At 37.9% G+C, this 21,863-nt stretch overlaps 1 protein-coding gene across 2 annotated transcripts in view; it reads left to right on the top strand.

Moving 5' to 3' along the window:
* Positions 1 to 3,009: 3,009 nt before the first annotated feature.
* Positions 3,010 to 21,863, top strand: part of LOC114240890 (tyrosine-protein kinase transmembrane receptor Ror) — a 76,593-nt gene continuing 57,739 nt past the window's right edge. For both annotated transcript variants that reach the window (XM_089740223.1, XM_089740221.1), the window contains exon 1: positions 3,010 to 3,412. In XM_089740223.1, the coding sequence (XP_089596349.1) occupies positions 3,353 to 3,412 (60 nt within the window). In that variant the 5' untranslated portion in view covers positions 3,010 to 3,352. The remainder of the gene's footprint in view (positions 3,413 to 21,863) is intronic.

The following is a 21,863-nucleotide window of genomic DNA, read 5'->3' as shown; positions in this document are numbered from 1 at the left end:
AGGACTGACTGAGCTATACTTTTGTGAAAAAGGTATCAAAACATCGGCACAAGTGTATCAAGATACTATTCTTGAGAAGGTAGTGAAGCCCCTTAACAACACCATGTTCAATAATCAAGAATGTTTCTTCCAGCAAGATTCGGCGCCAGCTCATAAAGCTCAGTCTACGCAGTCTTGGTTGGAAACGAACGTTTCGGACTTCATCAGAGCTGAAGACTGGCCGTCGTCTAGTCCCGATCTTAATCCACTGGATTATGATTTATGGTCAGTTTTAGAGAGTACGGCTTGCTCTAAACGCTATGATAATTTGGAGTCCCTAAAAAAATCCGTACGATTGGCAGTGAAAAATTTTCCCATGAAAAGAGTGCGTGCTTCTATTGTTAACTGGCCTCAACGCTTAAAGGACTGTGTTGCAGCCAATGGAGATCACTTCGAATAAGCTTTTTATTCTTTAAATTATTTTATGTATTTATGTATTAAACTAACACACTGTAAAAGTAACAAATGTTATTTGCAATAAAAATTTTTTTTTTTCCTTTGTCTCGGTGTTTATGGCAAGACTAGGTATATCAAGTTTATTTTCATTAATGTTCATTGATGCTAGGCGAACGAGGATGCTACGAGAAAGTAATGATTATGTGTTTTTTTTATTGCTTAGATTGGTGGACGAGCTCACAGCCCACCTGGTGTTAAGTGGTTACTGGAGCCCATAGACATCTACAACGTAAATGCGCCACCCACCTTGAGACATAAGTTCTAAGGTCTCAATATAGTCACAACGGCTGCCCCACCCTTCAAGCCGAAACGCATTACTGCTTCACGGCATAAATAGGCAGGGTGGTGGTACCTATCCGCGCGGACTCACAAGAGTGATTGATTTGATGTGATTTTTTTCGCAACGCAATTCGTTTCGTATGTAACTAGTTCCAATTGAATGCTTCAACCCTATTCTAGGTACCTAGTTATGCAAAAGACATCTTTATATTATCTTTTGTATAATTAATGATAATATGGTTGAGTTCTTCGTTAGCTACAGAGCGATGATCAAAACATTAAATATTTCCTTATTGATCCTCCGAGTCGCCTAAATAAGATTTGAGATTTGTCGTCCTAATTGCATCGAAACTGTAGCTAACTATACTATCTTTTGGAATAACAAAAACGTCGGAGCAAAACCGTGCCTGACAACGCATTTTTCTATTTCTAAAAATGCCGATTGAATTTTTTATCGTTTGAAACTTCAAAAAAAAGAGTTAAAATTAACTTAATAGTACTGTATAACACTACTTACTCATCTATAGGGAAAGTAGGTATTCCCACGCAATCCACATTGAAAAAAGTTCAGCGGAAGAAAATCTTTTGGAGCAAGCCTGAAAGTCGTCGTGTCCACATTTATAAAACAGTCGTTGTATTAGTATAGTACGCTACAACCGATGTGCCGATGTTCGAATTCCGCAGACAGGTACCAATTTTTCAATTCCGATTTCAATGAAATTACGTACTTATCTTTCAATTTCTTTCAATGATTGTCAGTAGACCGATGCGGCGATGCTCCGAATGTTGTATTCCGTGATTTTTAAGATTAAAAACTTTAACTTGAAATTGTCAGTGCGATTAACTTTTTTTTTCTGACGTGGGATGGGCGTGGTTTTGGAAAAAATATAATTTAAAAATCCTCGATCACTATCAATACTCTATTTCGTACTCATGATTAAAAAACTATTACGAAAGCTATTGTCAGCCTTTTCGAGACCGGACAGAAACAGGCCCTTCACAAAATATTGGAAACTTTGGAAACTATAAGATGAATTTATATTGACCGGAGGTTATAACCGTAAAAATGATTGTAATCATTATTGTGTGTCATTTACATTTATTACATTTTTTTTTGTCATTTATTCAAGGTGTAATTGACGATAAAAACTTAAATAATTGTGGTCCCGCACTGCATTGCAATACGTCATTACCAAATATGGTTCGGTACAGACGGGGAACAAAAAAGCACTTGTCGCTGTGTAGGTTTGTGCCAAATCGGTTTTATTTATTATCACTGTTTATGATCAGACCATTTTGTAATAACTAATCGAAACAAAACTATACTTCAACGCTAGAGTCAACCCCGTTCAACCAATTTACAATAATTGCAACTTAAAGTCGAGTTAACTTCAACAGTAGTGTTTTGATTCATTCAAAGATTTTTTTTTGTGAACATGAGTACTCTGTAATCGAATAAATTTAATTTCTAATTTTTTTATTTAAAACTATAAAAAAATGACATCAATATTTGATTTTCACTAAATAAAGATCTAAATTAATTGTTGCAATCTCGCTCTTACTAAGTTTAAACGAACTTGATGAGCAAGACGCTTAGTAGTCCGGGGACTATTATCACGGTTTGACCATAAGCCAACTATCTAACTATTTCATTGTCATTTGTTTTAAATTGTATACATAACATAATGAATTCACAAACAACTTCCATGATAAAGATAACAAATAAAACAACATTTAATAAACAAATAAAATTTAAAGATATTAATTAAGCGTAATCGCTAGCCGTGTGGCGAGCTGTAGGATTGCATGCTACTGACAGCCTATTTCTGCAGAGCCCTCACCCCACTTAATAGGGCGGGGTAGCATTAGGAGAGCGTTAAACTAATGCAGTTACGATTTCGCGTTCACGTCTCAATATGAATGCCATACTTAACACTAAGCGTATGCTCTACCATCCACGACACTATAAAATATATTCATAAAATTTACAACCATAAACGGTTTGAAGAGATTAGGATTTCTTCCATTTCCAAACGTTCGTTTCGCGAACAGAAAACATTACAAATCGTAATATAAACATCTATTGATCGTCAAGACAAATCCATAATAGAAAGAGACATGAGAGAATGGAATGTTCGAGCTGTGGGGATTAATATCTAACCCTCATTAGAAAGGGTCGCTAAATGAGTTTAAATATTGATATCAGAAAAAGTAGCTTATCTGATGAGGAGTGAGGGGCGCGTGGGTGGCGGGACGCAGAGACGCCTCGCAGATGATGCTCGCTGCTCGCTCTACTCTAAGTTGGGATCGCTGAGCGACGCGGACGCCTCCAGCGTTTAAAACACTTCGGTACGCGCGGGAACACGCGGAACACGCATTTTCCAAACACACACACAAATTGTACGCAACTTGCATTACAAAAGTTGGAACCGTTCGATCGGATATGTGAATCGTAGGACATGTGCCCATGAATTATATGTATATGGATATGGTTCGTACTATGTGTATAAATTAAATCAGTGTAATGTGAAAACAATTAATGTTTTAATATTTGTGTGTACTAAAATGTTTTAATATAATGGCCATCATGAGGAAACGAAATCATACGACATCGGAAAAGCCGAAAGGAAAACGAAGGGTAAGTTTGGTTCGAAACGTCACAGTATAACTTTGCTACTTCTGAAAAAAACAGTTCTTAAGATCAAAGTGTATCTAACGAAGACAAAAATTGACAAAAAAAACATTGAAAGTGCTTATAAATACCGAATGGCGCCATTACTCCTTATCTAACACCTCTGACCTTTAATTAAATTTAAAATAAACCGTATCTGGATGTGTTCTTACAATTTTTTCCTCAAATTTAATGATAATGTGTATTCAAGTTTATCGAATAGAGAATTTTAAAAAAATCGGGCTTGTCTCGTTATGAACAGTAAAGCTTTTTAAGAAGAAACAAAATAATGAACGAAATAAAAAAAAATCCCAAATTACCCTTTATTTTGTCTGCTGCTTTTTTTGTTCGTTCGCGAATTATAAAATAGCTGCTGCAGCGATTTACATGAATTTTTTTATACTGAAAAGCTTTATTACGTTCCTAAATTGGTTCATAATCCCATTATTCGTAGTTAACATTTAATTAACATTAAATGGCACCTTTCGCGTTCAATTGTATGTGATAAGGGTATAATATTTATTATTTACATGTAGTTTTAAATTAGCTAAAACTTAATTACTGAATAAAACAATAAATTAAACAAATTTACTGGTGGTAGGACCTCTTGTGAGTCCGCGCGGGTAGGTACCACCACTCTGCCTATTTCTGCCGTGAAGCATTAATGCGTTTCGGTTTGAAGGGTGGGGCAGCCGTTGTAACTATACTGAGACCTTAGAACTTAGCTCAAGGTGGGTGGCGCATTTACGTTGTAGATGTCTATGGGCTCCAGTAACCACTTAACATCAGGTGGGCTGTGAGATCGTCTACCCTCCTAAGCAATAAAAAAAATTGTTTCGTACTCTATAGCCCCGAGTTATAATATTAATGTTCGCAATATTAAATAAATAAACACACTTAACCGTCAAAAGCTACTTAGTATTCTCTAGTGTCATAGATTTACAAAAACACGTACAAGCCAAGAGCAAGTACTTAAAGTTTTCTATGACTTTCACAAAAATCCTAACTCGGATCGGGAAACAAAACCGGATCCTCTGACACCTTAGGTTACTACCGCTAAGCCAACTTGACGGTCATACTAAGTGGCGAGCAACCCATCAGAGAAGAGAGAGAGAGAGAGAACCCATCAGAGAAGAGAGAGAGAGAGAGAGAGAGAAGAGCAGAATCTGTTCATGAAATATTGTTACTGTACATGAATACTCTTTGAAATGCCTACGCATGTTTCAAGAAAGAACACATTAATAAGAAAAACTCGAATATGAGGTTTTGCAAATCCAGGACCTATTTAAGATAACCAATTAAAAAATAGGTAAATGTTCTTTATTTTTCCAAACGTAACGCACGATAGCCATATTCGTAAAGCCGTGCGTATTTTTTTTTTAAATTACAAGTAAATTAGAAATAATGATAAAAAAGGATTGCCAACTGTAAGTAACCAGAAAGGCTGATTTACATTTAAAAAATGTTGCAAATTGTTTCGACTTTCCTAACTCTGTTGCCATGTTTCTAGATTGCAAAATATTTCAAATACAATGTACGAATGTCGAATAATACTGATGTATTTGAACTAACTTGAAATTTGATAATTTCAACCAACCATTTTTTTTTCATTTCACAATCCCGAAAAACAAACACAGGAAAATGATATTTCCAAAATTCACAAATTTGTTGCTTTAATAACGTAAACTTTAATTTATTGCACTAGTTAGGTGACATTAAAAAGTCTCAAATTTGCAAGAATAAGCTACATATCAAAGTACTTGCGAAAATTGCTTGTAACTGAACAAATAACAGTTGAATTCGTATTTCAAAGACAAAACGATTTTCTGTGAATATAACTTGTTCAATATTCTGCCGAGCAATAGCGCTGGGACTAGATTAAATTTCGGAGCACTCTTTGAAATGTCATGAATATTTTGTGCACAAAACTGAAAACAATTACGATTGTACGAAACAATTTCATATCTTGCCTAAAATATTAAATAATATAAAAATTTACATCAAATCTTCATTACTAGTTCATTATTATTTTACAAGCGGCCCGCTCCGGCTCCGCTCGGGTCTTTAACAAAAATTTCAACGATATTAGACGTTGTTTTATTTTTTTAAATAAAAGAACACTTATTGCGGCATAACTACAATAGTGAGACATATGCCGTGGCGACACTTTTTGTAAATAACAATGTTCTACAAAGTCGTACTACATTATTCTATCATCAGCAGCGCACGCGATGTAAAGAATACTATCTATTAATTATTACAATGGTAATTTCTTTACAACTTGGGTTACATTATTACAGTTTTAGTAAGGATCCCTAATTTTTTTACAAAAAAGATTTTAGCCTATGTCACTCGGGAATAGTGTAGCTTCCAAACAGTAAAATAATTTTTCAAATCGGTTCAGTAGTTTCGGAGCCTATTCAATACAAACAAACAAACCAATCTTTCCTCTTTATAATATTAGTATAGATTCTGCAATCTAATTAAACAATAACTTAGTTTCTGCATCGAGCGTTCGTTTGTTTAGGTTTATCGACATCATTAGAAATCGCGTGTCACTGAAAATGACACAGTTAAACTGTTAACGCTTTCATTTCCTGAAATAGCCCGTGAAATTTATTTTCAAGTAGCATCTAAAAATCTAGAACAAATTCATAGCTCAAATAACGAGGTTTAATGTTGTTTGGAACTATAATAAAATTAACAACTTGATTACTGCTCTAAAATATGTGTTTGCGATTTAATCCAACAGATTTTTCAAACCAATGTATTTTGAACTTTGAATTCTGTACTTTTCTTAACGGGTAAACGAACAGGATTGACTTATCACATAAGTCAGCTAAATAAGTTTTCCCGATTTAAATAATCAATAACACTCAGAAGAGAACAGACTTCACTTGATAATGGTCTGTCCGACTAATCAAAATTTAAATGTACATAAGTGTATACTAACGCATTATCGAGCACTTCTCTTACATCTTCCGTTCATACTTTCCTTACTCCCCCACTGATTTCCATCCTGCTTTACTAATTCACCAGATAGTTCCATAGGATTGACGTCAAGCAGAAGGTCGGTCGTAAAATTTTCATCCAAATCGTACTCCGACATTGAACCGCGTTGTATCGCTATATATAGGTACTATATACTTTTTTCAGGCTTGAACTTATTCTTAAAGCACTAAAATATGCACAAAATCCTTTTAGGAGCCAATTAATTCACAATGAAAATTTTGGATTTTTAATTAGTGCGTATTTGGATGAACGAGCTTATGCTTGATCTAGAATTACCGAAGCCCATAGATATCACAAACTAAGCTCACTTTGAGATATGAAGTGGAAGTCGGTATTAGATTGTACCTCTCACATATCGAGGCGTCAGTGTGCCGTATCTCGCTGACGGGACACCAGCCGATCGTCATCGCATCCGTTTATCTCCCCCCGGACAAGCCCCTTCTGAGCAGTGACATCGAGTCACTGTTCGGCATGGGAGACTCCGTCATCCTGGCAGGCGATTTAAATTGCCACCACACTAGGTGGAACTGCCATCGTACTAACGTTAACGGTAGGCGTCTCGACGCGTTTATAGACGACCTCACCTTTGAAATAGTCGGTCCCCCAACTCCAACATGTTATCCGTATAACATCGCGCTCCGTCCGAGCACTATAGACCTGGCATTGCTTAGGAACGTAACTCTGCGCTTACGTTCCATCGAAGCAATGTCAGAGCTCGACTCAGACCACCGACCTGTCGTTATGCAGCTCGGTCGCCCCCACAACCCAGTCACTGTTACGAGGACCATGGTGGATTGGAATAAGCTGGGCACGTGCCTAGCCGACACCGCTCCGCCAATCCTCCCTTACGGCCCGGATTCGAATCTATCCCCCGAGGACACCGTCGAATCCATAAACATCATTACCGATCACATATCTTCCGCGATCATTAGATCTTCTAAAGAAGTCGATGTGGAGGACAGCTTCCACCGCATCAGACTGTCCCCCGATCTTAGGAATCTCTTAAGAGTTAGGAACGCGGCAATCCGGGCCTACGATCGTCTTCCCACGCATTCAAACCGGATTCGGATGCGTCGTCTACAACGCGAAGTCCACTCCCGCTTAAGCGACGCGCGTAACGATAATTGGCATAGTTATCTAGAACAACTCGCGCCCTCCCACCAAGCATACTGGCGACTAGCTAGGACTCTCAAATCCGAAACTACCGCTACTATGCCTCCCCTCATACGCCCTTCAGGCCAACCACCGGCATTCGATGACGATGACAAGGCTGAGCTGCTGGCCGATGCACTGCAAGAGCAGTGCACCACCAGCACTCAACACGCGGACCCCGAACACACCGAGTTAGTCGACAGGGAGGTCGAGCGCAGAGCTTCCCTGCCGCCCTCGGACGCGTTACCCCCCATTACCACTGACGAAGTTAGAGACGCGATCCACAACCTCCAACCTAGGAAGGCACCCGGCTCCGACGGCATCCACAACCGCGCGCTAAAATTTTTGCCAGTCCAACTGATAGCAATGTTGGCTACAATTTTAAATGCCGCTATGACGCACTGCATCTTTCCCGCGGTGTGGAAAGAAGCGGACGTTATCGGTATACATAAGCCGGGCAAACCGACAAACGAAACTTCTAGTTACCGTCCGATTAGTCTCCTCTCGACGATAGGAAAAATTTACGAACGGCTCCTTAGGAAACGCCTCTGGGATTTTGTTACCGCGAACAAAATTCTCATTGACGAACAGTTCGGATTCCGCTCTAAACACTCGTGCGTACAACAAGTGCACCGCCTCACGGAGCACATTCTGATAGGACTAAATAGGCGTAAACAAATCCCGACCGGCGCCCTCTTCTTCGACATCGCGAAGGCGTTCGACAAAGTCTGGCACAACGGTTTAATTTATAAACTGTACAACATGGGAGTGCCAGACAGACTCGTGCTCATCATACGAGACTTCTTGTCGAACCGTTCGTTTCGATATCGAGTAGAGGGAACTCGTTCTCGTCCCCGTCAACTGACCGCCGGAGTCCCGCAAGGCTCCGCGCTCTCCCCGTTATTATTTAGTTTGTATATCAATGATATACCCCGGTCTCCGGAGACCCATCTAGCGCTCTTCGCCGATGACACGGCTATCTACTAATCGTGTAGGAAGATGTCGCTGCTTCATCGGCGACTCCAGATCGCAGTAGCCACCCTGGGACAGTGGTTCCGGAAGTGGCGAATAGACATCAACCCCACGAAAAGCGCAGCGGTGCTCTTCAAAAGGGGTCGCCCTCCGAACATCACTTCGAGCATCCCACTCCGTAGTAGGCGCGCAAACACCTCCGCCGTTAGTCCCATCACTCTCTTTGGCCAGCCCATTCCGTGGGTCTCGAAGGTCAAATATCTAGGCGTCACCCTCGACAGAGGGATGACATTCCGTCCCCATATAAAAACGGTACGCGACCGCGCCGCGTTTATTCTAGGACGACTCTATCCAATGCTTTGTAGTCGAAGCAAACTGTCCCTCCGTAATAAGGTAACTCTCTACAAAACTTGTATACGCCCCGTCATGACGTATGCAAGCGTAGTGTTCGCTCACGCAGCCCGCACCAACTTGAAATCCCTTCAGGTTATTCAATCACGATTCTGCAGGATAGCCGTCGGAGCGCCTTGGTTCCTTAGGAATGTGGATCTCCACGACGACCTGGAGCTCGACTCCCTTAGTAAGTATCTACAGTCGGCATCGCTGCGCCATTTTGAGAAGGCGGCACGACATGAGAACCCTCTCATCGTAGCCGCTGGAAATTACATACCCGACCCAGTAGACCGAATGGTAAACCGTCGACGTCGCCCAAAGCACGTCATTACGGATCCTCCTGATCCATTAACGGTGCTTTTAGGCACCACAAGCACCGGTCACCGTCCTCGTCGAACCCGTCGCTTGCGACGAAGGGTTCGACGAGCGAACTAACCCATAGACACAGCCCACTGAGTTTCTCGCCGGATCTTCTCAGTGGGTCGCGTTTCCGATCCGGTGGTAGATTCTGCGAAGCACTGCTCTTGCTAGGGTCAGTGTTAGCAACTCTCCGGTTGAGCCCCGCGAGCTCACCTACTAACGTTAGGGCGAAGCTGAAATAGCCTCTCAAGGCTATCAGCATAGGTAGGGAAAAAAAAAAAAAAAAAAAAAAAAAAAAATTGATTGTACTCGTATATGGAAGTATAAGACCATTTGGTGGTACGTACCAACCTGTGCGGGTCAGAATACACTCTACTACCGACATCTATGCCGACATTGGTATCAATATATGAATATCGTAAAATATAAATAATTAATATATATAAAGATTGAGACTCGTGAAAACCCTACAAAACATTATTATGCGTAAGTTTAATAAGTTTATCCCTGCGAAAGAAGTAATAAATCTTACCACAAATACCACTCAAATTAAAAAAGTATGTGGTATGTCATTTTACTGGGTTCTTGAACATCCCAACTTAGCCATCCATTAATAACGATGTTTACAATTATATTTGCTAGGTTAAGCATGCAAGACAACTCATTAAAATGGCTTTGTCCGTTTGAAATGGTGAACAACATGTAAATAAGACGTTAAATAATAATGCCTATTATTTTAACCATGAAATGGCCAAAGTAAGATTTCACTTAACAACTAGATCAATAAAATAATTGAAGGCTGCTTAGTGAATCAGCGTACTGGAATAATGTTTATTTATACGGGTAGTAAGCATCAGGTTTTTTGTGATGTAATAAAAGTATATACATATTTAGAAAATTTACGAACATTACGTGTGTGTATGAAATGCGCGCATTCGGCTGCCAAAATACAGAATGCCTGTAGTTTGGCTCCTGGCCTTTTTTTTAAGCCGGGTCCAATTCTCCTGCTCAGGATATTGAAGTTATGGTTAAAGGACCAATTAAACGATTACACTGGATCACAACTACTTCCTATCGATCTGTTATACCCCTAGCCTGTATAGATTAATGCTTACCAAACACCTTACGCATCATAAGTCCTCTTACAATGATTTCATGAGAGCATACTGGTCTCAGTTCGGGTCAGATATTCACTGAAGTGAGAAATTCGGCCTTCTCACTACTAACAGATCGCTCTTTAATATGAATTTAAGTGCGTCAGTTAATGATGCAGCTTCAAACACTTGGGTCACCTCAAACTGTAAAAACGAGAGAAACTGCCTCCTACAGGCGCTAGAGCTGAGCGTAAGTGTAAGTCCTCCTCCTCTTGTCTCCGGCTCGGCGGAAGATACAAGTAACATCTCTCTCACTTAATCCACCGTACTTATTCAAAATGATAGACTTACAAATTGAGCATCGCTTTCTGGGGCTCGTCACTGTCCGGGAATCGTAACTAACGGTCGGCAACAAGGAGTCCTGTCCTATTTAAGTGAGGTGAATAATACGTTGCTCCACCCAGGAGGAACAAGTTTATACCGTGTGATTCACGGTGTCTTTTTCATTGCCATAAGCATGTCGTCCTTTGTCGGCTCCTTTTATCAGTTCTTACACCAACCAAAAGATTATGCCTTAGTCATGGTTCACCCAGTAGGTGATGACCGGATGAATCACTTTGTAGGCTCGTGGCCTGGCGAGACTAGGTATCCAGCTGGCACGACACGGTGAACTTAAAGCCTCCATGCTCTAACGGCACCAAATTCAAGAAACAGCTATTCCCGGTCGAAGGGCCACAGATATTCGGCAGAAAGTGTCTCTCTCGTCCTCAAAGTACCGAGAGTGGCATCCCGGCCGAAACGCATACTGTCCCTTTCGAGATTGTGCGATATCCGCAGATCTGCCGGACCGTGACAGTGCCGGCCTTGGTCATCGACCGTATGCCCGTCAACGTAAATCCAAACCTAATGTATCGTTTTCTTTGATCGTGCTATTTCGTTTATTGCGCATTCAAAAAGCTTGCCAGCTCAAAATCATAAAAACACACTCAGGGAAAATTTACATAATTAAACAATAGATCAATCATAATCATATCCATGTATTATACATCCTGGTAAGAATCACATCAAACTAAATTAAAGAAACGTATAAAAAAATCAACCAGAATTTTGTGTTAAAAACTCAAACCTTCGACTCAGATACTAGAAAATTTGTGGCAGGAATGTTTTCTTGTTTCCCCAGCGTTAAAAAATAAATAATATTATAGTTTAAGAAAATACGCTTTTATAGAAAATCCAACTAAAAAATAGAAATGAAATTTTAATAAATTTGAATTAAAAATAGTGTAAGAAAAACGATTTTATTGTAAAATATTTTGTTCTATTTTTTTTTATATTGATTTGTCATCGGTCCTTAATAAGTATACCAGATTTCGAGTTAATCCGACGTTTTAAAAGGGGGTCAAAATCATGATCAAAGATTCCGTTACATACTAACATACATACGTCTGAAGCTAATAAAAGCGTATTAAAAAGGTCTGTTTTCTTACATGAGGTAACTACATGAAATTTTTATACGTCAATATCAAAGCAATGCAGTGATTTGATTTTCTTTATTGTAGTTTGATTTCAAAGTGGAATTATATTATTGTAAATAGCTTAACATTTTTATTTTTAATGACATTTAAAATAAGTTTCTGTATACATATGTATGTCTAAGTTATAGATATCGGTACTTTCAATAAAATAAAAATAGCAACAAGTTTAGCAAGTATTAGCACAACAATTAAAAGCATATCAGCATAGATCAATATAAGGTTTTAGAAATCTGATTTGAAGTATTTCAGTTGAAAGTCGTTGGATGCCTTTGTCCACCTTAAATTTAGGAAATTTAGTGTGATCGACAAATTTTACGAATTTTATGCTTTTATCTGTTTCTTTGATGAAAAGGTTTTCGATCTTGATTCTGCCTTTGTTATTTTCATCTAGGATTCAATTGGATTTCAAATGGCTGATAAAAGGTTTCGTAGACAATTTCCTCAAGTTGACTTGAAATATAAATAAGTAGGTACTAAAGCAACGAACTTCCTTTTTAATTCCAGCCTTTTTTCTCATAATTAGTTTAACGGTAATAATAAATGCTTCAAAAATCGCTTCGAAGGCTTTCATTTTTTGCTGTCGGTCATGACTTGTATAGATTTATTACTAATTACAATTTCTAAACGAAGAACTTTCTGTTTCTTCTTGCTCCTTCAAACCCTTTACATTCAGGGTTGGTCGACATAGTAAACATTATGGTAAAGCAAATATATAGGTATAAACGTTACGAATTACTTAGTTCGTTTTTATTGGAGATGTTTATTATTTTTCCTTTCATTTTCGGCTAAGGGTTGTGTGAAAGATATTTATGTATTATTTGAATTGATAATATATTATTTTGGTGTAAACAAGGCATAATGTAATTTACGTGAATCATAGTCAAGTAAACTAGAACCAGTGAAAGATAAAATAACAGCTAGTCAGTACTTAAGTGATACTTAATTAATCCGTTGACTGCGTTATGAGATTAAAAAAGCCCCATGCGCAGCTGACCTCTGATGCGGCAGTCATACCCGTGTTCTTTCGCTCGGTGCAGGAGGCGACTATGTCCAGATTTCTACGAGCGTGGGTGGGTCCTTTGGGAGGCTTATCAGGTCTTAAACACATTGTTTTTCTTCTTTTTCTCCACCTTATCTCACTAGGTGGGGTCGGCACAGCTATTTTTTCTCTTCCATTCTCTTCTATCAGCCGTCATCTCAACACTCACTCCTCTCTCTATCATATCGTCATTCACACACCCCACCATGTCTTCTTTGATCGACCTCTTCCCCCTCTATCTTGCACTACCATTTCCATACATCTTCTAGTACATGAATCTTCTCTCTACTCGTCTCAAACGCATTGTTAAGAAGTTCAATCTTGCCTCGAAAATACCTCATACGCATTGGCTGAGTCTTTCAAAAATAGTCCCGCAGTCAACGTGTTAAAAATGGTTTAACGTCATTTCAGTGTTATTTCTTTGTTTTTTTTTTTATTTATTTTTTATTGCCTTTGTAGGTAGACGGGCATACAGCCCACCTGATGGTGAGTGGTTACCGTCGCCCATGGACTTTAGCAATGCCAGGGGCAGAGCCAAGCCGCTGCCTACCGCTTAATACTCTCCACAAGCCTCTTTTGTCTAAGCTGTAGAGAATTCTAGCTTATAGTTACACGATTAGTCCCTACAGTTTCAACACTGTAAACGAATGTGGAAAATTATACTCGACGACCTAAAAACTACATATAAATAAATTGAGTTCATTGTATGCCGTGAACGGGACCTCCATGACAGGTGACAGCGAAAGCGGATACTGATAATGATAATGGGCCAATGAAGTTAGGATCTTGCAATTTATAGACGAACAACGCACTCGTAAATATTTTTAAGTGTTTATATTCAAGTAATTTTATATAGACAACGAACATGCAAACTATTATTAAATGTAGATTTATTGTCTTAGCTGCCGCCCGTCTATTCAGTACATTGGATAACTACAAGTAATCGTGAAATCGATGTCGGATATTTTTAACTAAAATATTGATTTTAGTGACTAGTGCTGTTCTTTGAATGAGTGCCATGCTTGGTAACATTTCACGACGAGCGCGTTCATCAAATATGCGGGTGCTGTGAAATGGATTTTCAGAAAAAAATCTACTGTTTCTTCTCGTTAATCTCCCCGAATAGAATACAAAAGGGGTCATATGCAGATTGGACGGAAAGAACATAATTTTTAAAAAATCAGTAATTTTTCGTTCGCATCTCCACTTTTATTTATTTATTGCATAGATGGTTGGACGAGCTCACAGCCCACCTGGTGTTAAGTGGTTACCGGAGCCCATAGACATCTACAACGTAAATGCCGCCATCCACCTTGAGATATATTTTCTAAGGTCTCACTCAGTATAGTTACAACGGCTGCCCCATCCTTCAAACTGAAACGCTTTACTGCTTCACGGCAGGAATAGGCAGGGTGGTGGTAGGTACCTACCCGTGCGGAATCACAAGAGGTCCTGTCACCAGTAACACGATACATAAATATTTTATTTCAAAAATAAAATGGAAGGGCATAGCAGCGTCAGGGGTGGATCGTATGATGTAAAAATATTTATTGTAACGTCATTATCCAGGAAGGATACAAGAGGATATGTTTGTTTGAACAGAAACATAACGCAGCCTGCGTTTCCTCATAGTTAAACGTGATAACTCGTTACGTCTATCAAGTGGTTATGTTAATTTTAAATCTACTGAAAAAACAAATTTTATCAGTATTCAAAATCATAAGGCCGTGTAGTATTTAAAATAATAAAAGAGATTCTAAAGATACAATTTAGGATTAAAACTGGAATATGATTATAAATTTAGAGCTTACTTACAATTTCTATTTAGGTACTTTTTTTTTCTACCTAGCTGATAGCCTTGAGAGGCTATTTCAGCTTCACCCTAACGTTTGTAGGTAAGCTCACGGGGCTCAAACCGGAGAGTTGCTAACACTGGCCCTAGCAAGAGCAGTGCTTCGCAGAATCTACCAGCGGATCGGAAACGCGACCCTGAGAAGATCCGGCGAGAAACTCAGTGGGCTGTGTCTATGGGTTAATTCGCTCGTCGAGCTCTTCGTCGCAAGCGACGGGTTCGACGAGGACAGTGACCGGTGCTTGTGGTGCCTAAAAGCCCCATTAATGGATCAGGAGGATCCGTAATGACGTGCTGTGGGCGACGTCGACGGTTCACCATTTGTTAGGTACATAAGATTTAAATTGCATATACTCAATTTTGTATGATTTAAAATATAACATCATGTTTTATGAACAATTTTACAATTTCTGTATTATTTAAATTCTACATATATTATTAATATTAAGTTCGTGGTATATTTATTTTCCTTCGAAGCTTATTTTGTTAGTCGTTTTAAGCCAGTGTAATTTTATCACTGATGACGTCATTATGCAAAATGAAAATTAATAAGACGAGCTCACAATTAAATGAACATGAAATGTACAGAAATGAATTATTATATTCCAACTATGGGACGACTTAAAGGAATAAAGTGTGGATCGATAATGCTATTTATTGTAAAACTTTGTATCAGAAACATCAAGCTTAAGGAATCGCCTCACAGTTACAAAGCTCACTAAATCATTATTAATTTTAAGAGCTTCTAAATTAAATTAGTTTATCTATAGTTTGATAAGGCAACGATATTTATATTATTCCAGAAAAAAATATTTTTAATGATTCATAAGTTCTTAGAACGGTTCATAAATATAAGGTCTATTTCTTCTAAAATCATATTGTACATTAGATAATGAGTTTGCATAGTCGATGATAATTTTATTTACACAATACACTAAGTACACTGCGTCTACATTAACAACGGTCATTGAAGTAATACCAATAGTAATTGACCTATTCTCTTTATAGCGATAGGGAAGAAACTGTCGAATTATAAAACGCGATTACAAATATTAGCAGTATTCGACTGACGTAATACACCTTTTCCAACGCCGACTCAATAACTCACTTATTTTATGAAATTTTGAAGAAACTTATTCGGTCCAGACATAGAAGAAGCAAGTCTAGATAGATCTACACTCGGCTGGGATTTAATCGAGATGTTACGTAACACATTTTGCCAATATGTTGAACTTGATACTGAAATATATTTTTTGTGAAATACACGTTCATAATATTGGCGAAATGAATGTATTTTCAAGAAGTTCGAGCATGTTAGCTAAACAAAATATTAAGTTGAATTGTTGCATGTGTATTCGTAACAAATATTTCTTGGTTTTTTATTACTCTATCATGTTTTATTAGACTTAGAAAATACTTGGAAAACTTAAACTTATAAAATCATTTATTGAGAATATACTTGAAGCAAAGTTATTTTCTTCGATTTTTACGAGTCGTAGACATAATAAAAATAAAACTATTTTTACTACTACTGCTTTAAACTATTGTTACTTGACATTTAATCTTAACTTAAGGGAGTAAGGGGAGATCAGAATGCTACCTTCACCGGCTCTATTGTCAACCCCACCTGCACGCGCCGGATGGCGACGGCGACCAACATGTTGCCGTGGTGCTCCCTGCTAGAGAACGAACGGGGCAATGGCGACCGAGCAATGGCGGTATAACCATACACACCCGTCAGGACAACCTGTACGGAAGAGGCGTCCGAAACCTTGGGGATCAAATACCCCCTGAAATGCTGGTGCAGAAGGCAACGGGAACCACTGCACTAATTTCCCACGAGAGTCATGAGCAGGTCGTATCCGACTGATGCATAACCACGACCACTCTGTCAAGAGTGTACGAATAGGAAGAATAACTTGACATTTGCATTTCCTCTCACATCAATGTCAAGAATTGTTTATAGTAAAATAGACGGTAGTTAGCAGAGTATTTAGTTGTCGACGAATAACACCTTAGTCGTCCTTGACCACGAAACCTTTAATGTATTCAAAACGTTGTATTTAATGAAATGAAAAAAATAAACGCAAGATTAAATCGATTAAATGTAGTTTTCATGTTTTAAGTACATCTAGGAAGAATACAAAAAAGCATACTGTAGATTCTATTGATCGACTCCATACAGAATAGGGCCGTTCCGATTTTCCATAATCCTAATCTCACTGCTCGCTTGGAGCCTCTGGGCCTACAGGCAGTTTGTGTGATTTGTACCATATGCTCCATGGAGGTGCTTTGACTATTGGATGCCATCCACTTTCGAGAGTAATCGTATGTTACGAGAGATCATTTTTAGCCAAGCACAAATGGCTTAAAAAAGCCTTTTTTAATGTCTTTTTTTATTGCTTAGATGAGTGGATGAGCTCACAGCCCAACTGGTGTTAAGTGGTTACTGGAGCCCATAGACATCTACAACGTAAATGCGCCACCCAACTTGATATATTTTCTAAGGTCTCAGTATAGTTACAACGGCTGCCCCACCTTTCAAACCGAAACGCATTACTGCTTCACGGCAGAAATAGGCGGGGTGGTGGCACCTACCCGTGCGGACTCACAAGAGGTCCTACCACCAGTAAAAGTTTCCTGACCTCTTTGCGCGACCTACTTTAAGGGCTTTGAAAACGTCTGTCGTAAGCAGCGTCTCCTCGACTATGCTCCTAGCATTATTGATATCCATTGCGACCGCTATCGATCGTTTCGACACATTACTATAAATTTAAAGCATTAAATTTCGGTCTCTTTTTATATTAATATATGCTACGCCGAGTTTATGACGTCACATGACGATTCGTTTAATCTATACAAATAAATAAAATTGAAGTATCTGCTTGTAATATTAAAATAACCACTTTTTAATACAGGAATATGAATGCACATGCGACACCTATACCAAAATGACATTTTCTATAATTTTTGTCTGTCTGTCTGTTTGTTCCGGCTAATGTCTGGAACAGCTGGACTGATTTCGACTGGTATTACAAGGAGTAACTTAGGCTACTTCTATTTTGTTAAATTCCACGTGGATGAAGTCGCGTGCACAGCTAGTATTCAATAAGAACGTACTTTGTTTGTTTGATTGTTATTTTTTGTTTTCTTTCACAATGTAATTTAGGATATAGCGACAACGTTACATTGAATATAAAGCAAAGTGCACAAGACAAACTTTTTTTTTATTGCCCTTGTAGACTGACGAGCATACGGCCCACCTGATGGTGAGTGGTTACCGTCGCCCATGGACTTCAGCAATGCCAGGGGCAGAGCCAAGCCAGAGCCTACCGCAAAAGCCGCACTTTTAAAACGATTAACTAAAAATCTGTACGTTTTAAGTTTTATAACTTGCCGATAGAAAATTACAAATATAGTAAAATATTTATAGAATTGGAACGAAAAATACTATATATTATATAGTACGTGACCCACCTAAAGATGGCGGCACATCGTGGGCCCCGGTGTGTCACGCGGACTCACGCGTCATGCCAGACCCCTCTGGGTATGTCCGGTGACAGTGTCACTTCACTAACGATCGGTTTATTTAAAGCCGCGATTCCTGTTCGCCTATTTCGCCTAGTAATAGCTCATCGTCATTTTGAAAACGCTTCACAGCCGAAACACAGTTGCAACAAACACAACGGAGTCGTTAAAGTTTCGACATTTATAGCTCCTTTGCTGTAAATGCAAAAAGTTGTGTTTACTGATAGAATAATAATAGATTCTTTAGAAGCTTAGTAACATTATTTAATTTAAACATACGCAACTCTAAAAACTATTAAGTATTTCTATATATATTTATATTGGAATTTTAAATTTTTTTTTTTTAAACAGGTTATTGATGTTAAATTTTTAAAGCGTCATTGAACTCACATTGCGCTGATAGTCAATTTAAGCAGTTTTATTTATTAAAAGTATGTATTTATATATTATTTCTATTGTATATATGTATATATATATATGTGTATAATTTTATCATACAGCTACACTAGCAATGCATATATGGGCGCAAACGCCACTGTTGGCAATAATTAACATAATAATATATAGTTTAGTTTATTATATGTTAATATTTGTTTATTGTTAGCAACAAAACTGTTATTCTACCATATTTAATAATTAGCAGACACTGTTTTGATGTGAAAATGTTCAGAATATGTTTAATGTTTATATTATTGTTTAAAAACACAAATGACTGTATAAATGATTAAATATGAATAAAGCATAAATATTAATAATAATTTATATTATAATTAACAGTACTAATAATTTAATTAAGTATTGTAATTGTTATGCAATGATGTTGTTGGCGCCATCTATTATTAGGCTGGATAATAACAATGTTAGTTAATATTACTTAAAAGTAATTCATGTAAATTAAATTAAATGTGAGTCATGTAAAATCACTAAAATATGTATTTTGAATATTAAGCTATGTTTTGTGAATTGTTTCGCAGTAATTACATTTGTTTGTATAAAAGAAGTTGTAGTTGCTATAACCAACACAAAATGGCTAATTGTGTAAAAACCACTGAATAACTCAGGCGTGGCTTTTTGTTGTAAACAAGTAATGTTAAAGTTTTATAGAATTGTATTGTATTTTCATTGTAAAAGAAGTTATGTGTGTAAATCCTGGCTTAACGCCGACATCAGAAGTGGGATCACAGCCCCAAAATTAATCGTAAGCCTCCGAATGAAGTAGCCCACTGTTGAACTAGTGATGGGTCTCCCAACCTGTATTAAAAAGGCGAAAAGTGATGATAGCTGCAAATGCTGTACCCTTGTAGTGGCATTATAACTTTTATTTGCCGCCGTTCAGCTCCGATGAGGGCGTGACATCAAGACCGATGCGGAAATGTGGACGAAACTATCATGAAGCTAATTGTTTCATCGCATGAACATCGAGTTCAAAAGAGCAAGCAAGACATAAGCCGATATCTGGTCTTTGTATTGAACCGCATTGGAGCAAGTGAGGGACGAACTGATCCATGCATTCAGTAAAGTTGTGGATATTTAAAATGAGTTCTAGACCGTGGATGTTTTGGAAAAGCTACTGACGCTGAGATGGTAAAAATACTGATTTCAGGTATTTATCTTAAATTTATTCGATCCAAGTTACTGAGAAATACGCTGTGGTATGTATTTCGCTTCCTAAATAATATCGATTCTAAAAACGTTCCGAAAGCGTCAAATTGAAAATATTCTGTAAATATAATGTTAATAATCTAAACATAACTCAGTTTTATCACAATCACATAATGATTCCTTCAGTTTTCGTGGCACTTTTAGTAACACTAAGGTTTTAAATGTGGTTACTGCGTCACTTGCGTCATTTCGAGGAAAGTTGTTACCGCCGTCAAGATGACAAACGTATCACCACAAATAAGACTTCAATCATTGCAGATCTAGTTTAGTAAGCTAAACAACTTCATGTAAAGTTTTTGAGCATAAGGGGTCAACTGATTTCAAAACAAAGCATTGTGACTTTTAATGGAGAAAAATACTAGAACTGTTATAGAATTTCATATGGTAATCATAATCATATGGTAATACTGACAGTCTTGCTGACATCCTAATAGGTTTTAATCTTTTAAAAATAACTGTTCTCAGTGTTGCACTCTTTGAAGAGAACTTATCTATTTTTATAAGTTTCTATCTAGTGAATGCTCAAGTTTGGAGTCATTATTCAATCATCATGTAACTTTGGCAAATCAGTTCTCATAGATGGTAATCAGGCAGATAAAAGTTGGATTTGAAATAATTAATTTGGATAGGACAGTACAACGCTGTACTTACTGTATGTCTCCTGTTTATTGCGAGGAGGTCAAGCATATTACAATAAAAATAAACATAAACTTGTAATAAAATGCCATAATAAGAGACAGCTCATCCCTGTTCAGCAGCTCCATATTATTACTTTTCCTTTCATAATTATTTATTTTTGGATGAGTGGGTGATTAACTCTCTGCACCCTAGGTTTCTAGTGGGGATGCCACTTTATTATTAGTCAAGAAAAAGGATTGCACAGATCTCTGTATTGATTTCTGATTTCAAAATCTTAGTTACATTTTTGGAACCCTGTCACTTTTAAAAAATTCACCAAGATAAAAGATAATTCAGGAGTTTTAAAAACTTGTGAACAGTATGAAATTCAGTACCACATTATTGCAAAGAGAGCGAGCATGGTCAACAGGCATGCTGAACTATTGATGGGTTATTATAAATGTCACATGTTTGTAAAATATAATTTAATAAGCTCTAACAGGCAGCTTTAAGAATCACAGTTGATTAAAAGCTACAGCACAAAAATAAAACAAAAATGCAGAGGCATTAGGAGGATGATGTTCCCTACCTGCCATTAAAATAAAGCCAATTGGAAATGGTCCGCTGAATGATGAATTAGGGGAAGTTGAATCAGCTGGTGAGAAATGGATGGACGAGCGGTCTCTGCCATCCAATGTGTTTTGATAAAGGTAAAGGTAAAGGTTTGGTAATGGTAAAGGTTTGATACAGGTAAATCTATCCTGTTAATGTCAGAGGATGCTGATAACTGAAAAATTGACCGTATGGGCAGAGAGATTTGTTCTGCTGTAAAATGATTTATAATTTGTTAAAGTGTCTACTTTTATTTTCCTATCCAATTATCCTTCCTAAAACGCTGGCCGGCCACCATGCGCATCCTTAATCCTGGTCTTGTTGGCTAGATCCCGTATGGGTGATGCCTTATGAGTTGGCTAGATCCCGTATGGGTGATGCCTTATGAGTTGGCTAGATCCCGTATGGGTGATGCCTTATGAGTTGGCTAGATCTCGTATGGGTGATGCCTTGTGAGTTGGCTAGATCCCGTATGGGTGATGCCTTATGAGTTGGCTAGATCCCGAATGGGTGATGCCTTGTGGGTTGGCTAGATCCCGAATGGGTGATGCCTTATGAGTTGGCTAGATCCCGTATGGGTGATGCCTTA

This window comes from Bombyx mandarina, chromosome 04 (genome assembly GCF_030267445.1).
Source record: "Bombyx mandarina strain Sakado chromosome 04, ASM3026744v2".
Lineage (NCBI taxonomy): Eukaryota > Metazoa > Arthropoda > Insecta > Lepidoptera > Bombycidae > Bombyx > Bombyx mandarina.
Note: the sequence above shows the minus strand (reverse complement) of the source record. Positions and strands in the feature narration are given on the sequence as shown.